Here is a 26,451-nt window from a genome sequence, read left to right on the forward strand (position 1 = left end):
TGATGGCTTATTCCTCCCCTTTCATTCAGCCTACTCTAAAACTGAAGAATACACATTGTGCAAGTTTCCAACTCTGCTTCTCCTACTGTAAACGCATTAGACAATTAGAGTTAAGAATTTTAAATCTTTCATCCCTCATATCTAAACATGATGTTTATTTTTCAAGTGGTTTTGAATAGAGTTTAACATTAAGAGTTCGTCTAAACTTTTTTTTTTTTTTTTTTTTCAATTGGACAACAAAGTTTTCAACGCTTGACCCCGGAATACTACAGAGCCCTTCAGATATCTTTTAATACAGTTATCTGGATAATAACTTGTTGAATTTTAATTCGGATTTATCTCTATTTTCAAAGATGGTGTTCACGCGATTACTTATTTGGGTTAAATTCCTGTTGGAATCATGTTGACATTGTTTTCTTTGAAACAGTTTTAGATGAGTGTGTATACCATATCACTCAGAGAACAGCAACTATGCAAGTTTTAAAACTTGACAAAATTATTTTGCAGATTTAAAGTAATATTCCCTTGATAGTAAATGAGGCATAAAAGAGGGGTATTTTGGGGGGGGGGGGTTATATGCTCCTCTTACTAGCATGAAAAAAAAGTGATGTTAAATTGTGTATAGACGAAAATGTTCTACCCAATTATGACAATTCTGTGTGTTTTCAGTGTTTAGAAATATGTGTGGATCCACTGCGTCCCTGACCAGCGATCTTTCTAAGAGTGCCGTGGTAAAATCTCAACTTTAATTTGGTACTAAAACTCTAACATTTAACACAAGTTTTCTCTTAGCAACACTCATAATCAACATCTAAGCGTCAAGCTAAGCTTCAAGAAGCTAACTCTCATTAGATAACGACTCCAAATCACCATCTCCAATATTGTAGCCCGCCAAGCCCAGGTTGGCAATTTCTTGCTCACGGTCCTTGAAGGAACGCTGTAGTTGCACCTGATTGGTGCACGTGCTTGTCAGTCATGTAGGGAAGGTGGGGTCTTACAGTCTCGCGCTAAATGAGACGCAGTGCGTTTACATCATCGGGGAGCGACGAAGGCAGGAGAGGGAGGGGTGTGTTGTGAGCACACCTTGGTGCTGGTGGGGGTGGCCTACGAAAGTGTCATGGCTGCCGCCGCTGAGCTTAGTCGCGCGACCCTCGGTGACAGGAGCATGGAGCGGAGCTGCAGCCCCAACCTCTCCCAAGAGGTGGTCTGCGAAGTCTTTCGCTCCTTGCATACCCTTGCTGGACAAGTGAGTGGTGGGCTTTGGGAGTAGGGATCTGGGAACCGTCCGGCCCCTCCCCCTCTCCCCGCGGAGGCGGGGGCGGCGGAGGCCTGCGGGGTGTGGGACCCGGCCCAGAATAGCCGAGGCCGGGGGAGGAGCTCGGGCCCGGCTGCCTGTGGTCTAAGTGAGGCTGGCCGCGCGTGGGTTAGTTCAAGACCGGTTGCAGGCTAGATTTCTTTGCAACTCTTCTCCCCAAGAGCGAATGAGGATAGTGTAAGTGAAACCCCGCTAGGAGAGAAACAAGCTCGAAGAGAATGCGTGCGGAAAAGCTGTGAGGGTTTGGGAGGCGCCTAGCGCTGTGGATCCCTTTTCCTCCAATTCATTCATTATAGAAATTGATAGGTTAGTCTACGGCCTGAGATTTCTGGAAAAGCTCTCTCTCCGCCTTTTTTGGGTGATTTACTGTTAGGAGTCAGTTGGGTTTGTTTATTTCTTTTTTCTTTCTGGCTGTTGCTTGCATCTCTTCCCCTTTCAAAACGGGAAGGAAGAGAAAAGGAATTATTTCAACCACTTCTAGCGTTAAGTTGGATAAGTTATCCCTGGCTTACACTGTTTGCATCACAACTGTTGACAGGTTATTAAATATTAACTAACTTAACTGGCTGATAAATAGCTTTTGTAGAAATATCATTATAGAATCGGACAAATAAAAGTGCTCTTTACTCTGTTCCAGTGAAGTCACTATTTCGTTTAATGATGTAAGGTGTAAAGGAAATTTAAAATGCGAACTTGAAAATACCGTTTGTCTGCTTTTAAAAGGAAATCTTTTTTTAAATCTTAGATAGGATTAGGTATTTGTGTGGAAGATAATGGTAACATCCTTTATGAAAATAGAGCGTTTGATTTGTGAAAATTACTTTTAAAAGCCTTCGGTGGATGGATAATCAGTTTTTAAAAGGTTATTTCAGTATTTTTAAAAATTCTAACATGTTTGTTCTGACTTAAAAAGAGTATTACTCAAAATTAAATACACAATTTGGTGTAAGCGAATAATTATCAATAGAATCGGCTAAAAGAGTTGTTTTTCAAGGACTTAAATATTTTTTTGATACAGGGACATTAATATTTCAGTGTCAAGACTTAAAACCTCTAAATGGTTTAAAAGTTTGAGAACTTTCTATGATGTGACTTTGGAACTTTAAGTTTTTTTTTTTTTTTTTATCCTAATGTCAAGATGAAAGGTTAATGCTCACCTGTAGTTTACAGACTTCCCCCACCGATGAGATTTTTTTAAATGACATTAAGAAATAATTTAAACATTTTTGAAACAGTTGGCATACTGAATTTTTAAAACTTATTTTAACATTTTAAACATTCAACTATTCTGTAGGAAAAGTATGATTACAAATTATTTATGTCACCTCAAAAATGTTTAAATATTTGGTGAGTTTTATTGACAGTGAAGGAACCATTTATACAAGTGTTGGGGGGGAAAATCATCTCATCAATTAACTGCTAGCCATTTTGATAATACTCTATATTTTGAGATGTATAAAGATAAGGATGAAAGCCAGAGTACTATACTTATAAAATTGCCCCTAGTGGGAATCATTATTTTTTTTTGAAACTGGTTTAAGGAATTTCTTTAACTGTATGTTGTAAAATGCCTAGTTCATTCTATATAGTATCATTGTATTATTAGCTCTCCTCAATAGGAAACATAAAATTGAATGTTTAAACAGTATTTTCTATCCTAGATTTCCAGTTTACTAATTTTAACTTTATTGCTTGCCTCTGGATTGTCCATTTTACCAAGCTGAAGAGTTATTTATTATTAGCTTGGATTTTCATATTTATAAAGTTTTTACTGAAATGCATATTTTAAATAGTCCATATTAATGGCTGACTTACACATTTTCGAGTGAATGTTTTAGAGTTACAAGTTCTATAGCCTAAAAATGCATAGAATTCATATTACTAATAGGGAACTTGTTGAATAATAATTGAATGTATTGGGATAGTTTTAAAGTTAATTGTTAATGTTGTTATATGGTTTTCTTAAAAGACCAAGTATCTTGAATTTCACTTGAAAGCTTACATAATTCTGCTGTATTGAAATGAGACTATGATCCAAACATAAATTAATTTCTATAAGTTACTATTTGGTAAATTTGTTGCTTTGTCTTGGTTGAGGATTTGCATTATCCCAAAATGTATACATAAATTTGTTATAACCAACTATAGATCTCTTTGGAACTGTGAAAGTATAGTTTACTTTCATACATAAGTTGTTGTCTAACAAAATCTTTATAGGCATTAAATTAATTAAGATTAATGTAGCAATCTTAATGTAAAACTTTAGTTAAATTAATATAAACTCATCTGCTAGTGCAGCCTACACAAAACTTAGTTCCTTATGCTAGTCTGATATGGACTTTAAATATTCCTGGTCAAAGAGTGGAAATTTCTTTCATATAGCATTCAATATAGTGCCTTTGTGGGAACTTCATGTCTTTTCAGTTTTTTGTACAGTGATTCATTCATCTTTTTGTTATATTGTAATCACAATTCATAAGACCTGTATTTGAACTAAATATATCTTTATTTTTAGCAAAGATGACTAATTTTAAATAAATGATTTCTGGAAAAATAGGATAGTTAACTTGATTCTGTGATACAGTATATCCTTACAAAATGCTGTAAACACATGTCCCTAGAAAAGTTTATGGTAGTTCTTTTATATACACTTGGAAGGCTTTCCCTCTAAATTTTTCACCCATTTTGATATTAATTTTATATTCAGATTCTTGGTAGTTTTCTGTATATAATTTTATTCTCACAGACATAGCCAATTTATAAGAAATTTTTATGTAATAAGCCCTCACACTGTACAAGTTAGCAGTAAGTCAGGCCTTTCCATCCAGTCTCTGGCCATTTATTTCATTATTATGGATAACTATTAGTTTTTCAGTTTCAGATTTCCACTGCTTAGTAATAGTTTAATTTTTATTTGAAGTAGATAAACACTTTGTCACTTATCCCTAGACTTTATAATATGTATGAGAAAAAACTTGATTTTTAAATTATTTAAAAAATTTGTTAAAATTGAAAACAAAGTGCGATTCAGAAGATAATCAGAGTAATGATGTATTTCAGTTATGTATTTATGTGCATAGTTAACAATAACAAATGTGCATATCAGAACTTTCAGAAACGTACCTGCCCCCTGTTTAATGCTCTGGCTGAAAGCAGGAGGATTCTGAAAAGGGGCAGCCTATCTTGGCCCCTGTCCAAAGGCTTTGAGATATTGAAGCATCAAAAAGCCTCATCTTTTCATCTTTCACAAATTGTTTTACCTGTAAGATGGTCCCATTACACAGACCCACGAATAGAATCGGAGTGAGATGTCAATCTGATTTTTTGGAAAATTGTACTTTTTTTGGCTTTTTAAAGTGGTAACTAGATAGAGCATTTTAATGTATCATTAAAAACTTAAGAACTTTGAGCTGAATAGGTTTGTTAGTCTATAGAAATCTTGTTTTTCTCTGACAGTCCCTTATGTATACCTTAATCATGTAATTTTTGTGATGTTGCTGGTTTGCCCCTTTGAAGCTTAACCTCAGAGATGATGTGGTGAAAATTACAATCGATTGGAACAAGCTCCAGAGCCTCTCGGCATTCCAGCCTGCTTTGCTCTTTAGTGCACTTGAGCAACACGTTTTATATTTACAGGTAAATTTCTTGTTAAAAATGTTAACTCGATATTGAGGCTAGAAATTAATTGTAGTTAAATTATAAGCTGGAGTATTTGTCAGTTCTATTTTAACACTATATTAATAGTGTAACTAATAAAAGGTTACTTCAGCCAGATTGGATCCAAGTCTCTTAATTTACATGGTGATCAGGACAGTTAGAGGAATACAGCCCAGTAGACTGATGTGGGCATGAAGACTGAGTGAATGCAATTCTATTCAATTCTAGACTTGCTGAAAATTCAATACAGTTGCATCTATGGTGGGTTATAATTAAGCAATAAGACACGGCAGGTGTGTGTCATGCTATGATAATGATTCCATGCCTTGGGTGAGTTTGGAGGCTCATGGAGTGCTTTCAGTGGTTCAAGAAGTGGCATTATCCCAGCATGACACATCCTGGAGTGTCTATTGCAATTAAACAGTTTCAGCATAGTTTTTAAAAAGAAAGTAATTTCTGTGACATTAATGTCTCATATTAGTGAGTAGCCAGTCAGTATTTTATCTTCTCTTTTTCTTAAGAGTTTGAAGTAATTCATCCTTTATGTTAAAAGTCAACACTGTATTGTTAATTTATAGTAGTATTGCTATATTTTTTAATATTTCAGTTCAATAATTGAGCAGTATTATGAGCTAACTAGTTTCCAATTGAACATCTCTGCAGTTATGATTGATGTAGGTTTGCAGTTTATCTCTAATCAAAGTATAAAATATGAAGTGTCAAAAAGGTTTGGATTGGTCATTTTTTTGCTATTGAAATGTTATAAAGTTTCAGAAGAGTATTTGGTATAGCAAACAGTGGAAGCAAAATTGTAGGTATGAAAAAATAATTGGAACATTGACAAGTGTTGGTGTGTTTTGATTAACGGAATAGACATTAATTTTCAGTCCTCTGTTCAAGGGCTTTATGGGAAATCTTAACTGTTTCATATTAAAAGTAATAGTTAACCCTAGTTTTAAAAGGTGGAAACAATGAGCTATAGAACTCAACTGAGGCCTAATTGTTGGGGGGAAGTGGTAGTATAATTCATGTTATACAACAGGGTTCCCTCCCCCCTCCCCCCTCCCCCCAGTGGGCATCTACCTCTTTTTAGCTATGTTCATTTTTTTCAAAAATTTAATTTCATGACCTAAGAAGATATCTTGCCATGTCAGGAAAAGCCTGAGTGTTCACTCAGCGTAACACCTATATATTTCATGTCTATGCTCTCTCATTCACTTTGGCCAACTGCAGTTTCAAGTGGAGAATCTCCAGTGATATAGTGATAATGCAGGGCTTTGCTGAGTGAGAGCACTGGCTCTCATGTTAAGGAGGAAAAATACTAAGCCTTAGTGTTCTGAGGAGGCATTTGAATGACATGTTAATTAAGTGGCATTGGTGCCACAGGCTGAGGCTTTGATTTGGCACAAAATAAAAGATGAGTGACAGAATGATTCCTTCAAAGAAAATTTTAAATATCCTCAGTTTTCTTTCTTTTCTTTCCTTTTTTAAAAAAACAGATTTATAGCAAATGATACTGGTCACAGTAGAGAACAATGGCACTTATATGTGGTCAGATGTATGTATGATATGCCAACCTTTTATATTTAGTTAATTGAAATTAAATATTGCCTTTACTTGCAGAAATTTATATAAATATGGTAAATGTATAATTAATTTTGATCAGTTTGAACCTCAGCAGATGGAATTGTGTTCTTCTCAGCCTTTTTTAGCAAAACTTCAGCCTCTAATTAAAGAGGAGAATACAGCAGTTGTTGAAGAGATAGGAAAAACAGAAACAGGGAACAAGAATGAAGTAAATGCCAAATTTCCCATTGATGACCTACAAGAGGAAGAAAAGCAAAAAGATTGTGATTTAGGAGATATGAAAAAGACACAGATCCATTTTGATCCAGAAGTCGTTCAAATAAAAGCTGGAAAAGCAGAAGTAAGAAGTTGGGTTTGGGGGAGGGGGTGGGGGGAGGTTTTTTTTTTAACTCATTATGTTTGAATTAAGACATGCATACTTATTGTTTGTAGATTGACAGACGAATATCTGCGTTTATTGAAAGAAAGCAAGCTGAAATCAATGAAAACAACGTCAGGGAATTTTGCAATGTTATTGATTGTAATCAAGGTAACTATCTAGAAGTTAATTTTCGCAGGATTTTAATGATCTTTCATTTGTTCTTAAAAATGAATAATATTAAGGACACGGTTTAATTTATTTCACAGGTTTATTGGGAAACTAAAGCAGCAGAATTTCCTTCTGTTTAATAATAGACTATATTGCAGACTTTATTGCAAAATGGTTTTCCTTTTGGTTATGCAAAAATCAAATAAATGCTAGCATTAAAAGGCTCGTATTTACCACAGGTGAAAAAATTGTTTTAAAGTTCCTTCCAGAAATGAAGTGTGGGTGGCAAGGCTAGTCAGTCTCACTAGTAGCAAGGACTTAAGCTGTATTAATTTCAAGTCTGTAAAGGTTTTAGGAAATTATGATGTTAATACATGAAATAAACTTAGTAAAGTTAATACTCCTCAAGAGGGAGCAATTTTCTTACTACTCCTTAGCTGTTTGAAATGTTTTATGTCACGATAAAACCAGTCTGTCATGAGGACTATAGTGTCTTATGGCTTTTTCCTTTCTCTCATAGCACATACATTTGCTATTTTTCATCAGATTTTCCTTTCCTCTCCACGTGATGCTATACTATATTTACAGGTCCGCAGGTATGCTGCAGAATACAAAATTGCAAAGCACTGGTAGCATAGATCATATTCAGGCATCATAGTAATAATCAGAACAAGTAGTTCTTAGAAAAATTATGGAGAAGAGTTCTAATTGGAATGAACAATTTTCTTGTTGCCTCTAATATTTCTTGGCTAATTATTATGAACACAGAATTGTCAGATGAACCTAGAATTGACAGTGTATCACGTTCGTACACTGATTCTCCTCATAATGGAATAATACAGGCTCAGGATGGGTCCTAAATTTAGCTTTTTCTACTGTTAACATTATACATGCGTATCACTAGATTTGGTATATTTTACTGTTAGCTTTTCAGAACAGGTGCAGCAGTGGCAAAATCCCAGGTACTGCAATCCAACTGCAAGCAGCCCATGAGAAAGGGTTTGTTGAAAGAGCAAGCGCATGTGTCACTAATGTTATTCCTCTGTTCTCCCTGCTAACTCTATTATTATAAACCACCAGGGGATAGAAATTGACAAGAATTGAAATGCTCAGCAGGATTCCTTGGCCCATTCAATCCCTTGCTGGCTCCAAACAGTGCTAGGAAGAATTGCTGTGGAGAGTGACTAGCACTCATACATTCACTATCTTCACACCATGCTGAATTTCTCTCTAATGGGTCAGTTAATCTATATATTTGGAATATAGCTCTGGAATGGATGATAGCTTCTTTTTTTAACCCTTAGCCCCATGAAATGGCAGAAAGAGAATGGAGAGGTGATGGCCCTTTAAACATATTTTATGGTATCTCAAAAAAAAAAAAAAGAAAATGACTCTGTCTAGTATCTATATATAAAAGATAAGTGAATTTGGAATTTTATTCACACAGTTTGACGTGTCAGCAGAACTGTCTTAGGAAACTTAGACTGAAAAAATTCAGATGTTATGTGCTAGTGTGCTCCTTTTAATACCGCTCAGTTGGTGTATATGTAAACAATTAATTTTTTAGAAAATCAAATTCTATAAAGAAAAAATTTTCTTTCAGTATCTCTTTTTACCATCCATTTTTTATTATAAAATAATCAAGGAGAATTTTTTCAGAAAATTTGCTACAATGCATGCTTTTACTTAACATCATTTTGAAGATCATTTTATATATGAAATGTTTATATAATATGTTAACATCACTCCAACTTTGTCTCTTGGTTTGTGATTTATATGTTGATACCAAATTTGAAAGAAGCTATGCTTTTCGACCTAGGAAAAATTTGGAACAAATTTTCACATATTATCTTTCTTAAAATTGCATTTTTTGAAAGGGGCAGGCTGAAAAGTGATAAATAGCTTTTGTGATTAGGGATTTTTAAAATGGGCATTGGAAATCTAGATAGTGTAAAAGTATGTTTTTTCATAGTATTCTGAAATGAAGATGTGTTGAATATGTAATCCATTTTATTAGATGTTCATTAGTTTGATCAGTAAGTAATAACAAAAATGCTATATTTTTGAAAAAGACATTTCAGTAAAGATAATGAGTTTTGTTTATTTCTATGTTGAAATAACGTGAATAATGTCTCTGGCTTATTTTAACTCTCTGTAGTATATAAATTGTTTTCTCCAAATGCCCTGGTGGTTTTTAGGGAGATTGGTATTGGTTACAAATTATATTGAATTATGCCACCGAATATTGAGGATTTTTCTGTATATAAATCTGGAAATTAGATGAGATTATATATTACAAATTTTAGAAGGTAAAGATAACTAAATTGATAGTAATTTAATTACTATTATTTAAAATTATATTCTTTGATTATGAGTAATATGTTAATATGCATTATTGGAGGGTTATCAAAATCTCACACATTTTTAAGAATATATTTTAACTTTACATTCATCTAAATTCTCCTAGAAAATAGTTGTGCGAGAACTGATGCCGTTTTTACTCCTTACCCTGGATTTAAAAGTCATGTAAAAGGTAAGTATCTACTGTGTAATATCTTCATCACTGACAAAGCTTATTCTAGATTATAAGCAAAATGGAATAAAAATCACTTTCCTATCTAAATTTTATTTATTTTAAAACAAAGCAAAAAATCTTGCCTTTCTTCATACTTGGGTTTGTGGTTATAAAAAGAATACAACGTACCGTTAGAATTTCTGACTTTTGAAATGTAAGTTTAATAGGCTCAAAAATTTCTTAACTTAGTTTCTAGAGTTGTGAATACATATGGACCACAGACTAGACCTGAAGGAATTCAAGGATCAGGTCATAAACCTAACAGCATGCTCCGGGATTGTGGTAATCAGGCTGTAGAAGAACGACTGCAAAATATTGAGGCTCACTTGCGGTTGCAGACAGGTAAGCAGAGTGCTGGGCAGTGTCCTATAATGTACCTTTGCAGGTGGTTAAAGAAATTCTGATTCATTTAGTAACCAGATTTTCGTTGAGCCCCTGTCATATACAAAACATCATACTGGTTGGTACAGAAAGGAAGGAAACATAGTCCCTGCTCTCAAGTAGTTAACAGTTTCATGTGTGTATGTTCTTCCTTCTCTTAACACTTCTCAACAATTTGAGAGTGGTAGTATAATGGGAACAAATTCCAAATAGATCCTGACACTCAGTTTATTAAAGTCATGGCCGAAAACTAATATAGTCTTTTTCCTGTCATCAGTTTCATAACTTAACCATGACCATCTCTCATTCTTAGCACCCACTGTGCTAAGTACAAAGTATTAATAGTGTAATCCTCATCCTTTAAGGTCTCCCAGTGGGGATAAGCATATAAATAAATAAATGCCATAGGGGAAGTGACTGACATTTATTGAATAAGTGCCAGTCACTCTTAAAATACTATACATATGTCAACTCACTTGATATTTAACAGTACCATTGTGAGATGTTGCTGCTGTTATCATTGTCAGATAAAGAAATTGAAGTTCAGAGAGCTCAGCAACATGCCTAAGGAGTAAATGGCAACTAGCAATCAAACCTCTATCTTACCTGACTGCAGAGCCTGATTCTCCCTCCCCATTTAGTCACCAGATCTTGTTGATTCTATCTTCTGAATATCTGCAAAAAGCACAGAGGCACAAAGTATGATGGTTCAGGGAATTTCTAGAGTCCAGTCTGGCTGGTATATTTGTGAATGGAGGTAGAAGAGAATGAGTACATCTTTGAGGATAGTCAGAGATGAGCTTTAAAATTAATCCCCTCTCCCAAAACTAGATGAATTTAAAATACAACTGTTTAACAGGATTGACTGCTTTATTAAATCTAATAGAATCAAGATGGTAATTTTGAAAAGTATCCATTGAATGCCTACTATAGGCCAAGCACTGTTTTAGATAGGAGGGATACTGAGATGATGTAGTCACAGTTGGTGGTTTCAAAGACTTTATCATCTGTTTGGGAGAAGATTAATGGAAGGGGAATGTTAAAGGGGCTATGAAGGAAGGGTAGGGTAGGGGCACAAGGAATCTCCATGTGAAGAGATTGAGGCAGTGCTTTGTTGGCTCAGTGAAGCTTGAACTAGTTCTTGGAAGGTACATAGGTGAGGCAGGTGACATTCTAGGTAAAGGGAGCAGCAAGAGCAATATCAAATGAGTAACTCATGTTTTTTACTTTGAGAGCGAGAACAACCAAGTTGCTAAAATTTAAAAATTCTCCCTCCAAAAAGAAACCTATATCTAGAGTTTTTATATTTAACAAGTTGATAGTTTTGATATGAAAATGTGCCCATATTCTTTAATTGCATAATGATTATTTAATCGTGTTATTTATTCATTCAGTAAATATTAAGCACCTGTGTAGTCTATACACTGATGCTTGCTAGGTTTGTGCAGTACGCAAGCTGCACAGCCGTACCCAGTGAACAAAACATAAAATTCTGCCCTCTCGGAGCTTGTGTTAGAGTGGGGAAACAGGCAGTAAATAAGTAAATATACAGAATGTCAAGGGGTAATAATGATTTGCAGAAAAATAAGGGAAAGAGAGGATAGGGAGTGCTGGTAGGGGGAGATGGTAGCACTGGCATTTTTAAAATAGTGGTCAGAGAAGGCCTTACTGATAAGGTAGCTTTTGAGCCAAGACCTGCAGTTGGTGAGAGCAAGCCTTATGAATTATGGAGGTAGAGGGGAACCACAAGTGCTGAAGTAGAGTACTTCACCTAGTTGAATAACAGAAAAAAAGGAATCAAATGGCTGGAATGATATGAATGTAGAGAGAAATGTCCAAATTGTGTAGAACCTTGCAGGCTATTGTAAAGGCTTTGGTTTTCATCTGAGTGAGATGTGAAGATGTTGGAAGGTATTGAGCAGAGAAATAATATTTGAATTACATTTTTAAAGTATCACTGGCACCTGTGTTAGAAACAGGCTTTATAGGTGCAAAGCAGCAACAAGGAGACCAGTTTGGAGTTTGTGATAATCCAGGAAGGGGTGGTGCTGGTCTAGATGAAAATGTTTGGAGGTGTCAAGAAATTAAAGAATTTGGGATATAATCATAACCTTGAAATTTGATTAACCTTAATTTTACCATTCCCTTTCTTAGAAAGATTGTTAAGAATTATGGTAAAGCTCCTTTTAAATAGTCTTCTAGGTTAAAAGAGAAAATATGTCATGTAAGGATAAATATAAATTGAGGAAAATTGTATAACTTACTACAGCTACTGAAATCAATTGTCAGTTATCACTGTGTATTTTTTTTCCTCCTAAGTAACTATCAAAGTCTATCAGAAACACAAGTTCTATATAGGAACTATTCAGTGTCTTATAAAGTGAATTTAACATAAAACGAAATGCCTAGCAATATAGGAAACTTAAATGGAGCTTGGGGAGAAGTACATACATATATTATATCCCACAGTATATAATGTGAAAATGTGAGCTAAAGATTTCATTCTGTTTTACTTTTGTTAATTTATTTTCTTAAGTTTCAATAGTTCCCATTCTTTTGCATAAGTATCTTTGCATTGTATCTTAAGAATAAAAGTTCTAAGAAGAAAGAATTATCCAATAGTATCTCACAATTTTTAAAAATTGTATTTAGGTGGTCCAGTGCCAAGAGACATTTATCAGAGAATTAAAAAACTTGAGGATAAAATCCTTGAATTGGAAGGCATCTCTCCTGAATATTTTCAATCTGTGGTAAGTATAAGTGTCTTTAAGAAGTGTTATTTTAGAATTCCTTATCACATAACAGTTCACTCATTGATCTGCTGTGTACAAACATTTTTAATGTTTCAGTGATGAAGGAACATAGTTCTTTGTAAGGAGTTACCTATATCTTTAAAGATTTTTATTCTGAATATTATAGATTCATAATTTTTTAAAAAAGAGGTGCTTTTATCGTATATTACCCAAATTCTCAAACTTCAGCTTTTTTATGGCATAATAAATCAACCTGAGTAGTGGTGAGTCCTGTCACTGTGAACTTGCTACCTTGCAAAACAAACGCTTCCTCTTGGACCTTGCTCTGTCAGTTATCCCTTCTGTCTCAGTCCTCCCACTCTCCACAGACTCCTTCCCTCAGCTCGGACACATTTGCGTTTCTCCCCCATATTAAACAAACACACACCTCAATCTGCCACCCTTTTTCTTTACCCTAATCATTAGACTTTTTGAAAGACTAGTCTGTATTTGTATAATTCCTCAACTGTAGCATTTATTTATTCATTCTTATCCCTTTTTCCAAGGACATTGAAGAACATTTTGTGTTTGTCATATCAGCATGTTTCAGACAAGCAATCCTGAGTTCATTGTATAATTTTCCTCAGTCTTCTGGGGTGATATGTACATAGCACCTGCTTATTCAGGGGCTCAGTGATTGATTGTTTTAAAGCACTTCCATACTTAATGTAAAAGTGAACAAAATTTTAAAATTTACTAAAACTCTTGTCTTTAAAATATTATGTAAGATAGCTCAATTAACATGGATTCTTATAAGTCACTGGTGAAATTAGAATTATTTTAGGAATAATAGCAGTCTTTCCAAATTCTTAAACCCATGTTAGAGTGAGGTACACAAAAGGAATATTTCCAGATGAAGAAGGCAAGTTACATAACAAAAGTGAGCAATGAATCTTAAAGATCAAAAATTTAGAGAGTTTTAGTGATTTACTTCCCTCAATTGTAAATGAGGTTTATTAACGTGCTAAGGGCTGAAGCAAGGATTAAATGAGATAATACCAGTCAAGCACCTAGCACACTGTGTAGCATGTGGTTAAACCTCAATAAATGCTAGCATTTACTTAGTTTCAGAAACCTATGAAGTAGCTGTATAAACATGAATAAGTCATATAGTTCCTCTGGCCTTCTTTAATTTTAGAAGATTTGTTGGTTGCTCTACATAATTACAAAAGTCTTTCCGCTTTTAGGATTTTTCTTTGGATGTATCTTCCTAGAAAACTTCATAAAGATTGTATCCCTTTTCCTACAACAACCTACCATAAGTTTTTCCCATTCAAACTGCCTTAAGACATCCCTGTGCAGTTTGTTTTTTCCTAGTTCAGTTTCATACCTTGTTAATGCAATTCTTAATAATAATAAAACTAATCTTAGAAGAGAGTATTGTAGCTTTAGATGCCTCCAGTGAGGGCTCACCCCATCTGTTCTTTCTCTCTGATTCTGATTTTAAAAGCTTAACATAAACACCTATTAATTTAGTTAAAAAAAGAGCCCGCTTTTCAAATCATCGTCTTATTTTGGGGGATCCTTTTTATATAGGATAGACTGTTTGGTTCAGGAGGTAGAAATAGATTATAGAGGACCTTAAATGCTTTCCCCAAAAGTTTAAGGAATTTAAAGTTTAAATGCTCTTAAAATCATTTCAGCAGGGAGGTGGTTTGTGCACATGATATTTAGAAGACTTAAATAACACTGTTCTGGGAAATATGTTAAAAGGAGAAGACAAACTAAAGACACGGTATTATACTAGCTTAGATGTGAAGTGAGATCCTGCAATAAGGACATAAGAGTGAGAATAGTAAAGATGAAGTGCCTGAGACAGTAGGAAAGAAAAGTTGGCAAATATTGATAATTGACTGAAGGTGGAAAGAGATGTAGAGCAAGAGTGAGTCGTGTTTCTGGTTGGGAAAATGATGCCATCATCATTGATAGAAATAAAATCAGGGGAGTTCCTATCGTGGCTCAGCGGAAACAAATCTGACTAGCATTCATAAGGATGCGGGTTCGATCCCTGGCCCTGCTCAGTGGGTTAAGGACCCGGCATTGCCACGAGCTGTGGTGTAGGTCGCAGACGTGCCTTGGATCCCATGTTGCTGTGGCTGTGGCGTAGGCTGGTACCTGTAGCTCTGATTCGACCCCTAGCGTGGGAACTTCCATATGCCGTGTGTGCAGCCCTTTAAAGAAAAAAAGAAAAAGAAAATTGGAGAGGGAGGGATTTGGGGGGAAAATGTGAACTCAAAGTCATAGTAAGATATGCAGATAGAAATATCAGGTGAGCTTTTCAAGATGAAGGACTTAACACTTGAGATAATTGGAGAGAGAGTGTATAAGTGATAGTTAGAACAGGTAGAGACACTGAGATTGTCAGAGGCCTGAGGCTGGAAACTAACTTCAGGGGTAAGAAGTGTTATAAATGTAAACAGAAGATTGGCCTAGATGTGTTGGGTTGTCATACCTGTAATAAAACTGGGCTTTAAAAAAATATTTCAAAATCTATTAAACAGTATATTTGATTAAAAGGATCACTTCTGAATTAGTGTTAGAAATGACATCCAAATTAACAGTGAGCCATGAACACAATGCTAAAAAGGTTTAAACATTCAGATCAACTCTGTCCTCAAGGCCTATGAATATATATGATACAGAGGGAAAGAAGATATCATACCCACCCTTCTGTAACAGAAATAATGTGCCATCTTTGGAAGCTGCACTTCAAAGGCTTGCCCATGCCCGTGAGAGGAGTTAAACACACACCCTGCAGGAGACATAGCATTCATCACTCTTCCCATCCTTGTGCTGGGAATACACATATGGCAGTTGCATGGTTTTACATATCTATTCCTCACAAGTGTACAGGAAAGACTAGATATGTAGCATAGTCTTCTAGAATCTAAAGTTAGAAAGTAGGAAAATTGAGCCCATTAAATTGTCTAAGGATTGAACTTTTGTTAGGAATTGAATTTATGAAATGTTTTTAACTGAAATGAATTAATCCAGGTTCATATGAAGTTGAATTCTCAACACAGTTGTTGAATAGAAATTGATTATCATGGGTAACTTTGAAGCACAGCATACGAAAAGGGAAACATTAACAGGAAGATATAAATTGTATTCTGTTCATAAAACTAGATTGTGTAAAGTTCTTTGCATTTATGAAACAGACATTTAAACTTAAAAGAGTTACTGTATATAAAGCAGGAGGAGTTACAACAAAGATTGGTATTTGCACTTTTTAATGTAATAGTTCTAAAGATCTTTACCCTTCACATTCAACATGAAAACATATGAATGTAGTAATGTTTTAAAGTTTTTAAGGATACTGCTTAATAGACCATAAAGATAGAATCTTTAGGAGTATTTCCAGAGAATTACTGATTTTAAGTTACGACCCTTGAAAACAGTAAGTATAACATTCTTCACAAGTATATTTTCACAGCACTTTGTTCTTTTTATGGCATTTATTGCTTATAATTATATGTTTACACATCTGTTTTTCACACTGTATTTTCAGCCTCTGAAGGGCAGGAACTGTGTCTTACTATCTTTGAACACAGAGTATAGTTGGCATTGAATAAATGTGTGAATGAATGGATAGGACCTGGCTGATAGTTCATTTTTGGATTTGTAAAGATAAGTGAACTTGGTTCCAAAGCACTGACTAGATGCAGTCTTTAATCTAGTGGTAAGTCCTGGTTCTAAAGGGAAGTGTGGGGAGAAGGGCGCACTGAAGGCCACATCAGCTTCATGCACACAGGCCGTATACATGTGAAAGTCATGGTGGGCCTGTAGCATGAGGTGAACAAGTGGATCCAGATGGAAAATTAAATTGCAAACACATTTTGGAGGGCCTTGAAGGACACACTAGCTCATCTGCAGTTCATTGTTGGAGCATGGTTACGTTTTTGAGAAAGAGAAACCTGAAATTTAGATTCCTGTCTGGCAGCATTGTGAAGTTGTGAGTTGGAGAGAGCTTGGAGTCTGGGAAAGCAGTTGAGGACACATGGTCCGCATGAGGGAGAAATGAAGATCCATCAGGGCAGTGGGACTAGAAAGGAAGAAAAATTTATGGCACTGCGCCTGTAACCCTTTACAGTTAGTAATCTTTTACAGTTGATTAGAAGTTCACAAGGAAGGGTGCTGGTCATGGAAGAGGCCTCCTTACCACTGAATTTCCATAGAGCATGGGTTCCCTGGACCTCTGTGTGTTTAATCAACTTTTTTTGGGGACACAGGCATTATAAAAGTAACTATAAATTACCTGCTAAGGTAAAATAATGGGAGAGTAGGGACAATTTTAATTGTCTCTGTCCAGCTGTTTATTTAGTGTGCTGTGTTCTCACACATTTTTCTCTCAGGTACCACAAGTTGCTAAAATTTCCACTTTTTACAGTGACATTTCCTTGTACGTAAAAGAATAAATGCTAAAGCTGGTCTAGAGTATCCATAACAGATATGTCTAAGTGTTCTGCTTGTCAATATAGTCTGCTCAGACCTAAAATTAGCCCCTCAGACCACGTTTTACTGTTTTGAACCACTGATGTCCCTGTTCTGATACTTCTCACTTTGGTTTCATGATATAGTAATGATCTGACTGTTCAATGACATGGGAACTGTCCATATTTTACAGATTAAGCTGTTAGAAAAAACAAAGGTAAGTGTATCTTTATCAGATGTGTAAAAGCCTACCTCTGGGGAAGGTAGGAGACTGAGCTGTGACCAATTAAACATTAAGCTCTTACCACCACAGGGATCCAGCTCAGTTTGACAAAGGAAGGAGCCTGTTTATATAAGCACTTTCCCTCCCATATTTAATAATTCCAAAACTTAGTGATTTCCCACTTACTATAAACCACTGATAAGAGGCATTATTATGTCAGTATTCTTTGAAAAGAGCTTTTGACACAAAGGAAATGAGAATTTTTACTTTCTCTTCTGAATCTCAGTTGTCAGAAACGTCCACAAGAAAATTTTGCCACCTATGTTGACAGTTCCTTCGTCACATGTACCAGTATACTAATTTGCCATTCAAGAGCTTGTGGTTCTGTGAAACTAAGAACAAAGTCTGGAAATAATTCATTAGGTCAGGGTTTAAAAAACTTTGTGCTGTTATGATTAGTTACCAGCTTCAAGTAACAGAAATTTAAACTCAAACTGGTATAAATAGTATGGAAATAATTTTATGGGAAGTTCAACAGTAATGCAGTCTTTAGGGTAAATTGATTTATTGGGCTAAATCATAATTGTTAAAGAACTGAGCTCTTTTCCCCCTCAACTCTGCCTGGGGTTGGCTTTTTTCCCTGGGCAGATGGCAAGACAGGTGTCCTCTCCAGATAACAGCAGTGTCCAGAACTGCATCCTTTGAGGGCTTTCTCTTAGAAGTGAGGAAAGTTTTTTTCCAGAAGCTCTCCCCTTTCTCCCCAGCAGACTTCTCCTTAATCATTGGCCAGAATTGGGATGGTGCCCGTTTTAGCCACTGACAAAGACCCAGGGGTTGGGATCAGTATGCCGCTGAGTCACATAGAAGAGCAGTAGGTAGCTGCTGACTCAGCATCCACAGCATCCATTATAGTTAGTCAAGGGGTGTTTGTGTGTGTGTGTGTGCACGCACACGTGCGCACTCTTCCACCCTATTCCAGGCTTGGTTTTTCCATGGCTATTGCTGCTTCACTTGTTCAGTATCCTGGGATAGAAATATTCTAAGAAAGGAAACTGAGTAGAAAATCCCCAGAGCGCCTCTTACTACCATCAGCCTCATTAGACGCTGGGAATTAATGGGAAAGTGTGTCTAGCGGGATGAGCGTGTTGCTGTGATGTAACCACTATATACTTTTAATATCGTCTTTGGAGGGTAACTTCCAAAGGGGAAGAAGACAGGTAACAGTTACCAAAAGTGCTAGGTGAGTCCATGAGCTTTGTGTCTGTCAGGATTCTCCTTATTTTGTTCACTGTTCTATGAAGGAAATTTTTTTGGACTTTCTAAGCATTGATTACTTACTAGTTTTTTACTTTTAATCTAGAACTTTTCTGGGAAAAGAAGAAAAGTTCAACCACCTCAAGTAAGTTACATTTTATTTTGGTTTCTGAAATGTTATAATTTTCTTATTAATAAAAATTCTGCTATGTTGCTTTTAGGTCATAACCTGGGATTTAGGACTGAAAAAAGACAGAATATAAATTGATGTATTAGAGAATTTTATTTCAAGGGCATGGAATGACTCGGATGGGCCCAATAAATATTCAAAATGTATCTAGACAATAACTGTAGAATAAAGGATCAGTTACATTATGCTGAAATATATTAAATGCTTAAATGTCCACTCTCATTCTTCAGACACCACTAATTAGCAGCATCTAATTCACAAAGGGTGTTTGACAGAGGTTGACTTTAGTCCACCCCTGTTCACAGTATGACTATATTAATTAGTTGAATCTTTTTACATTTTCTATTTGTCCAGTATACTCAAAATATCATAACTGTGACATGTAATAACTTGTTTTTTAAACGTTATACTCCATTTATAATTCTTATAAAGTATTGGTTATATTCCCTGTGTTGTACAATATATCCTTGAAGCCTATTTATTTTATACATTTAAGACTGTACCTGTTAATCCCCTACTCCTGTCCTACACCTCCTCCCTCTGTACTAGTAGTTTGTTTTCTATATCCATAAATCTGTTTCTTTTTTGTTAGATTCACTGGCTTGTTCAATTTTTTAGATTCTACATGTAAGTGATATACAGTAGTTGTCTTTCTCTGACGTATTTCACTTAGCATAATACTCTCCAAGTCCATATATGTTGTTGAAAATGGCACAATTTCAATTCTTGTTTTATGGCTGAGTAGTATTGCATTGTATATACCTACGACATGTTATTTATCCATTCATCTGTTGATGGACATTTCAGTTGCTTCCATATCTTGGTAATTGTAAATAATGCTGCTCTGAACATTGGGGTACATGTATCTTTTTGAATTAGAGTTTTCATTTTTTTCTGGGTATATACCTGGGAGTGGAATTGCTAGGTCATATGGTCGTTTAATTTTTAGTTTTCCACAGTGGCTGCACCATTTTACAGTTCCCTTTTCTCCATATGGTGAGGACCAACATTTGTTACTTGTAGACTTTTTGATGATAGTTTTTCTGAGAGGTGTGAGGTGATATACCTCATTGTGGTTTAAATTTTGCATTTCTGATGATTAATGATGTTCATTATCTTTTCATGTGCCTTTTGTCTTTGGAGAAACATCTGTTTAGGTCTTCTGACCATTTTTTTATTTGGTTATTTTTTGGGTTTTGCTGTTTAGTTGTAAGAGCTGTTTATATATATATATATATATATATATATATATATATTTTTTTTTTTTTTTGTCTTTTTGCTATTTCTTTGGGCCACTCCCGCGGCATATGGAGGTTCCCAGGCTAGGGGTCCAATCGGAGCTGTAGCCACCGGCCTATGCCAGAGCCACAGCAACGCGGGATCCGAGCCGCGTCTGCAACCTCCACCACAGCTCACGGCAACGCCGGATCGTTAACCCACTGAGCAAGGGCAGGGACCGAACCCGCAACCTCATGGTTCCTAGTCGGATTCGTTAACCACTGCGCCACGACGGGAACTCCTGTTTATATATTTTTAACATTAACCCTTTATCGGTCATCATTTGCAAATATTTTTCTCCCATTTAATTGATCTTTTTTGTCCATGGCTTCTTTTGGTATGCAAATGCAGTTTAATAAGGTCCCATTAATTTTTGCTTTTAGAGACAGGTCCAAAAAAAAAAATACTGCTATGGTTTATGTCAGCATGTTCTACTTGTGTTTCCTTCTCAGAGTTTTATGGTTCTGGTCTTGTATTTAGGTTTTTAATCCATTTTGAGTTTATTGTTGTATACAGTATTAGAGAATGTCCTAATTTCATTCTTTTACATGTTTTCCTGACACTGCTTATTGAAGGGAGTGTCTTTTCTTCATTGTATATTCTTGTCTCCTTTGCCATAGATTAATTGACCATACATGTGTAGGTTTATTTTTGGGCTCTATTTTGTTCCATTGATCTGTCTGTTTTTGTGCTGGTACCAGGCTGTTTTTTGATTACTGTAGCTTTGTAGTACAGTCTAAAGGCAGGGAGTGTGATTCCTCCACCTCTCTGGTTCTTTCTCAAGATTATTTTGGCTCTGTAGGGTCATTTGTGGTTCCGTACAAATTAAAAATTTTTTTAATTTTTTTCTAGTTCTGTGAAAAATTCCATTGGTATTTTGATAGGAATTACATTGGATCTGTAGATTGCCTTGGATAATACGCTCATTTTAACAGTATTCTTTCAATTCATGAACATGGCCTATCTTTCCATCTGTTTGTGTTGTTTTCATTTTCTTTTATCAGCGTCTTATAGTTGTCTTTTATCTGCTTAGGGGAGTTTATTCCTAGATATTTTATTCTTTTTGTTGGAATTGTTTCTTTAATTTCTCTTTGCGATTGTTCTTTGTTAATATATAGAGTTAAATAGATTTCTACATATTAATTTTGTGCCCTGCAACTTTACCAAATTCATTGATTAGCTCTAGTAGTGTTCTGGTGGTACCTAAGATTTTCTATGTATAGTGTCATATCATCTGTAAACAGTGATAGGTTTGCTTCTTCCTTTCCCATTTGGATTCATTTTATTTCTTTTGCTTGTCTGATTGCTATGTTTAGGACTTCCAATACTACATTGAATAAAAGGGGGAAAGAATGGACATCCGTGTCTTGTGCCTGATTTTAGAGGAAATACTTTCAACTTTTCACCATTGAGTAAGGTGCTAGTTTTGGGTTTGTCATATATAGCTTTTATTATGTTGAGGTATGTTCCCTTTCTGCTCACTTTCTGGAGAATTTTTACCATAAATGGAATTTGAATTTTGTCAAAAACATCTGTTGAGGTGATCATATGGTTTTTATTCAGTTTTTAAATGTGGTGTATCACATTGATCAATTTGTGGATATTGGAAAAATTCTTGCATTCCTGGAGTAAATCCCACTTGACCATGTATGTATATGATTGTTGAATTTGGTTTGCCAACATTTTGTTCAGGATTTTTGTATCTTAATACATCACACATTTTCTCTGATAACACTTGGATTATTTCCATGTCTTCACTATTATAAATTGTAAATAGTGCTGCTGTGAGCATTGAGGTTCATGCATCTCTTTGAATTAGAGTCTCCATTTTTTTCTGGGTATATATCCAGGAGTGGGATTGCTGGATCATATGCTAGTTTTATTTTTAGTTTTTTAGGAACCTCCATATTGTTTTTCATAGTGTTGCATCAATTTATATCCCTTCCAACAGTGTAGGAGGGTTCCCTTTTCTCAACACCCTCTTCACTTTATTTGTAGACTTTTTGATGACAGACATTCAGACTGCTGTGAGGTGATACCTTGTTGTGGATTTGATTTGCATTTCCCTATTAATTAGTGATGTCAAGCATCTTTTCATGTACCTGTTAGCCATCTGTATGTCTTCTTCATTTTAAAATGTCTGTTTACTAATCTTTTGCCCATTTTTTGATTGGATTGGGTTTTTTTTTAATATTGGGTTATATGAGCTGTTTGTATTTTTTGGATATTAACTCCTTGTCCCTCTCATTGTTTACAGACATTTTCTCCCATTCTTTAGGTTGTCTTTTCATTTTGTTAATGTTTCCTTTGCTCTGCAAAAGCTTTTTAAGTTTGATTAGGTTTCATTTATTTCTGCTTTTATTTTTGTCTTGGTAGACTGATCTAAGAAATTGCAAAGATCTGTGTCCCAAAATGTTTTGCCTTTGTTTTCTTCTAGGAGTTTTATGGTGTCATGTCCTATATTTAGTTCTTTAAATCATTTTGAGTTTATTTTTTATATAGTGTGAGGGAGTGATTTGATTTACATGCAGGTGTCCAGCTTTCCCAACACCACTTGTTGGAGAGACGGTCTTTACTCCATTTTATATTTTTGCCTTCTTTTTCATGTATTAATTGACTGTAGGTTCATGGGTTTATTTCTGGGTTCTCTTTTCTGTTCCATGGATCTAATATGTCTGTTTTTATGCCAGTACCTTGCTGTTTTGATTACTGTAGCTTTATTAGTACAGTTTGCAGTCTGGAAGGGTTATACCTCCAGGTTTATTATCTTTAGGATTACTTTGGCAGTTCTTCGTGTTTCAGTATAACTTTTAGGATTATTTATTTTAGGTTCGTGAAAAATGTCTTGAGGGAGTTCCCGCTGTGGTGCAGTGGGTTAAATCTGGCAGCATCTCTTCGGTGGCTTGGGTTGCTACTCAGGCACAGGTTTAATCCCTGGTCCAGCACAGTGGGTTAAGGATCTGGTGTTGTTGCACCTGTGGCTCAGATTTGATTCCTGGCCTAGGAACTGCCATGTGCCACAGGTTCAGCCCAAAAAAAAAAAAAAAAAAATCATGGATATTTTGATAGATACTATGTTAAATCTGAAATTAACTTTGGGCAGTGTGGCTATTATAACAGTAATTCTTTGAATCCAAGAGCATGGGATACTTTCCCATTTTTTTGAATCATCACGCATTTCCTATATCAGTTTTTTTTTTAATACAGTTTTCAGCATATAGGTCTTTCACATCCTTGTTTATTCCTAGGTATTTTTTTTTCTTTTTTGCCAGTGAGGCGGACAATTTTAAACGAGTTTTCAAATTTTCTCTTCCTCATATTTATTAATGTAAAGAAATGCAATAGATGTCTATAGGCAGTAGATTTCTCTTTTCCCATTTTTCTTTCTGTGGTTGATTTCTAGTTTCATATCATTGTGGGCAGAAAAGATGCTAGAAATAAATTCTGTCCTCTTAACCTTGTTGAGGCTTGTTTCCTGACCTAGTATGTAGCCTATTGTAGAGATTATTCTGTCCATACTTGCAAAGAATATGTATTGTGGTTTTTTTGGTAGTAGTGTCTTGTGGACATCAGTTAAGTCCTGCTGGTCTATTGTGTCATTTAGCATCTCTTTTGCTTTATTGATTTTCTGTCTGGATGAGCTGACTATTGATGTGAGTGGACTATTAAAAGTCTATTACTGTCAGTTTTCTGCTTTATGTCTGTTAACATTTTTTAATTTATTTTAGTTTTCTGTCTCTATGAATTTAGGAGATATTGTTATATACTGTGGGCTGGAAGGGGCATTTCTGTGTGGGAATATCCCTGTGTAGACTGTGTTTCCACTGTCATGGGCACAACAGCTGGTTTTGTTATGAATAATCGCCACATTTTTCCTCTGGGTGTGCTGGCTGTTATTCCCTTCCTAGGGGGTGTGATTGGTGTTGGAGGATCTAAAACCTGTGTAGCGTGTGAGGCAGTTTCCTCTCTGCCTCGTGGCTGTCTCTGCCCTTGTTGAGGGCAGGATCTGTTCTCAGAAAGTTGTTTGAGTAGAAGCCCTGAGGGTTGAGTAAAATCAGGCTCCTTTGCCCTTGAGTGTGTGCCCTGCCCCAAAGGGGAGGTGATTGCTGCAACAAGTGAAGCCCATGTGGTCAGAGAACTTATGCACTGCCTGTGTTACATATTTGTGATTCCACATGGAAGCAGCCCAAGGCTGCATCCCTTCCTCTGCATATTCATCCCAGATCTAGCACAAAGTTGTGACATAGCAGAGGCCAGAGCATTGTGGCTGTAGGAATTGAGGTGGCAGCACTGCTGCCTGAGATCCAGGCTACTTCTGAGAGTCTTCTCCCTGTCTGCCCCAGATCTAGCAGTAAGCTGCAGTGGAGTGGGAGTGCTGGGGCACTCTGAGAGACAAACCACTGTGTTCTGAGTGCTCTGACAATGCCCACCCTTTTCCCACTCGGATCACACTCCAGGCACCCCATTTTGTCTCTGCATAGCTAGACTGAGGCTTCACCCATTGTTCGGTTGGCTCAGATCTTACAGGCTGTGTGTTGCAGAGTGAGTGGAGCCAAGGTATTCTCTTCTTTGGATTGGGAAGTATAGGTAAGGCAGAATCTGCCAGCACAAGGCTCTCTCCATCCTGAATATGGGTAAGCCAGCACACATGCTCTCTTCCTGAATAGAGGCTAGGCTTCTCCAAACCTCTCTCTGTCCTAGTGGATTTCCCAGAAGGCAAGGGGACTTGTCTTCTCTGTGCAGGATTCCAGGACTACAAATTCCCAGATTGCGCCCCTACCTGCTTACTCCCCAATGCTAATCTTCTCCCATGTGGACCCTCTTATAGGTTCCTCCTGGGGTTACAGGTCCCAACCCAATGCTTTTTTTTTACCCATCCTACCTGGTTTCATGGATCTTTCTTGCAGCTTTGGTTGTGTATATAGTTAGTTCTTCTGCCAGTTTTCAGTTAGTTTCCTGTGAGAATTGTTCCAAGCATAGATAGTTTTTGCTGTGAGCAGGTGAGCTCCATATCCTTTTACTCTGCCATCTTGATCCCCCTTCTACTTATTTAATTGTAAGATTTTGAGCAAAATTTGAGAGCATCCATTTTTTTCCCAGTAGATGGTTGCAGTTAATCTATCAAAATATTTTTCCAGTTATTTTAGTCAGTTAAACTAAGCCTAAAATTTACTGTTGCTATTGATTGAAAGGATTATGAAAACATTTTTTTGACTATTCCTATAAAGTATAAAATGTCCAGGAGAATATTGCCATTCGAAAAGCGGAAGAAATATTTAAGCCTCGTTATATTACTGTGCCATATATTTCAGTTTAAAAATTATTCTCATGATAAAAAGATAACTTACATGCTTTTGGATTTTTTTATATATTTATAGTACATTTAGCACTTTATCTGCATTAAGATACTTCAGAGTCTTATTCAGCAATTTGTATTATTGTTTACAGCAGAACTATTCACTGGCTGAACTTGATGAGAAAATTAGTGCCCTCAAACAAGCTCTGCTCAGAAAATCAAGAGAAGCAGAACCCATGGCAACTCATCACCTTCCCTGAAAAACTCCTCTTTGTCATTTTACTTTTTAGATACATGTATAGCTTATACTGCGATTAGTTAAATGGGTATGCATTTATTAATGTAGACTTCCCTCTATAGTCAGAATTTATTTTCATGTGACGTCAACATCTGCTTTAAAGCAAGCAATCTTCAAATATTCCAGTGTACTTTGAAATAGTTAATGCATGCTGAAAATGGCATCGTTGGAATTTATTCCCTTCTGTTTTAAAGGAGGTATTTTGGGGAGTTCCCGTCGTGGTGCAGCAGAAATGAATCCAACTGGGAACCATGAGGTTGCGGGTTCAATCCCTGGCCTTGCTCAGTGGGTTAACGATCCGGCGTTGCCGTGAGCTATGGTGTAGGTTGCAGATGTGGCTTGTTTCCCATGTGGCTGTGGCATAGGCCTGCAGCTACAGCTCTGATTGGGCCCTTGCCTGGGAACCTCCATATGCCGCTGGTGCGGCCCTAAAAAAAAAAAAAAAAGCTAAAGGAGGTATTTTGGAAATTGGAAAACAATTCGAAAGTACATTTTTGTGTGTGTGTTTAGCACAAAAAGGAAGATTTGTTTTGAACAGTGATACTGAAGAAAACATTATATTTGTAACATTTATGTTAACCAGTTTTAAAGTCAGTATTTTGTATATAATAGACATTCAATAAAATGATTGAAATGAATTTTAAA

General features: G+C 35.9%; 1 protein-coding gene across 3 annotated transcripts; it reads left to right on the forward strand.

Moving 5' to 3' along the window:
* Positions 1–1,023: 1,023 nt before the first annotated feature.
* Positions 1,024–26,451, forward strand: MBIP (MAP3K12 binding inhibitory protein 1). Of its 3 annotated transcripts, none has more exons than XM_047795769.1 (9): positions 1,024–1,246; positions 4,832–4,951; positions 6,675–6,899; positions 6,992–7,088; positions 9,556–9,621; positions 9,853–10,005; positions 12,697–12,794; positions 18,851–18,889; positions 25,664–26,123. In XM_047795769.1, the coding sequence occupies exons 1-9, from the start codon at positions 1,118–1,120 to the stop codon at positions 25,766–25,768; spliced, it is 1,032 nt and encodes a 343-aa protein (XP_047651725.1). In that variant the 5' UTR covers positions 1,024–1,117; the 3' UTR covers positions 25,769–26,123. The 3 variants fall into 3 exon arrangements, with proteins under 3 accessions (XP_047651725.1, XP_047651726.1, XP_047651724.1); XM_047795768.1 differs by having other exon boundaries at positions 1,025–1,246; positions 25,661–26,451; XM_047795770.1 differs by lacking the exons at positions 18,851–18,889; positions 25,664–26,123 and adding an exon at positions 16,345–18,844.

This window comes from Phacochoerus africanus, chromosome 9, assembly GCF_016906955.1.
Source record: "Phacochoerus africanus isolate WHEZ1 chromosome 9, ROS_Pafr_v1, whole genome shotgun sequence".
Lineage (NCBI taxonomy): Eukaryota > Metazoa > Chordata > Mammalia > Artiodactyla > Suidae > Phacochoerus > Phacochoerus africanus.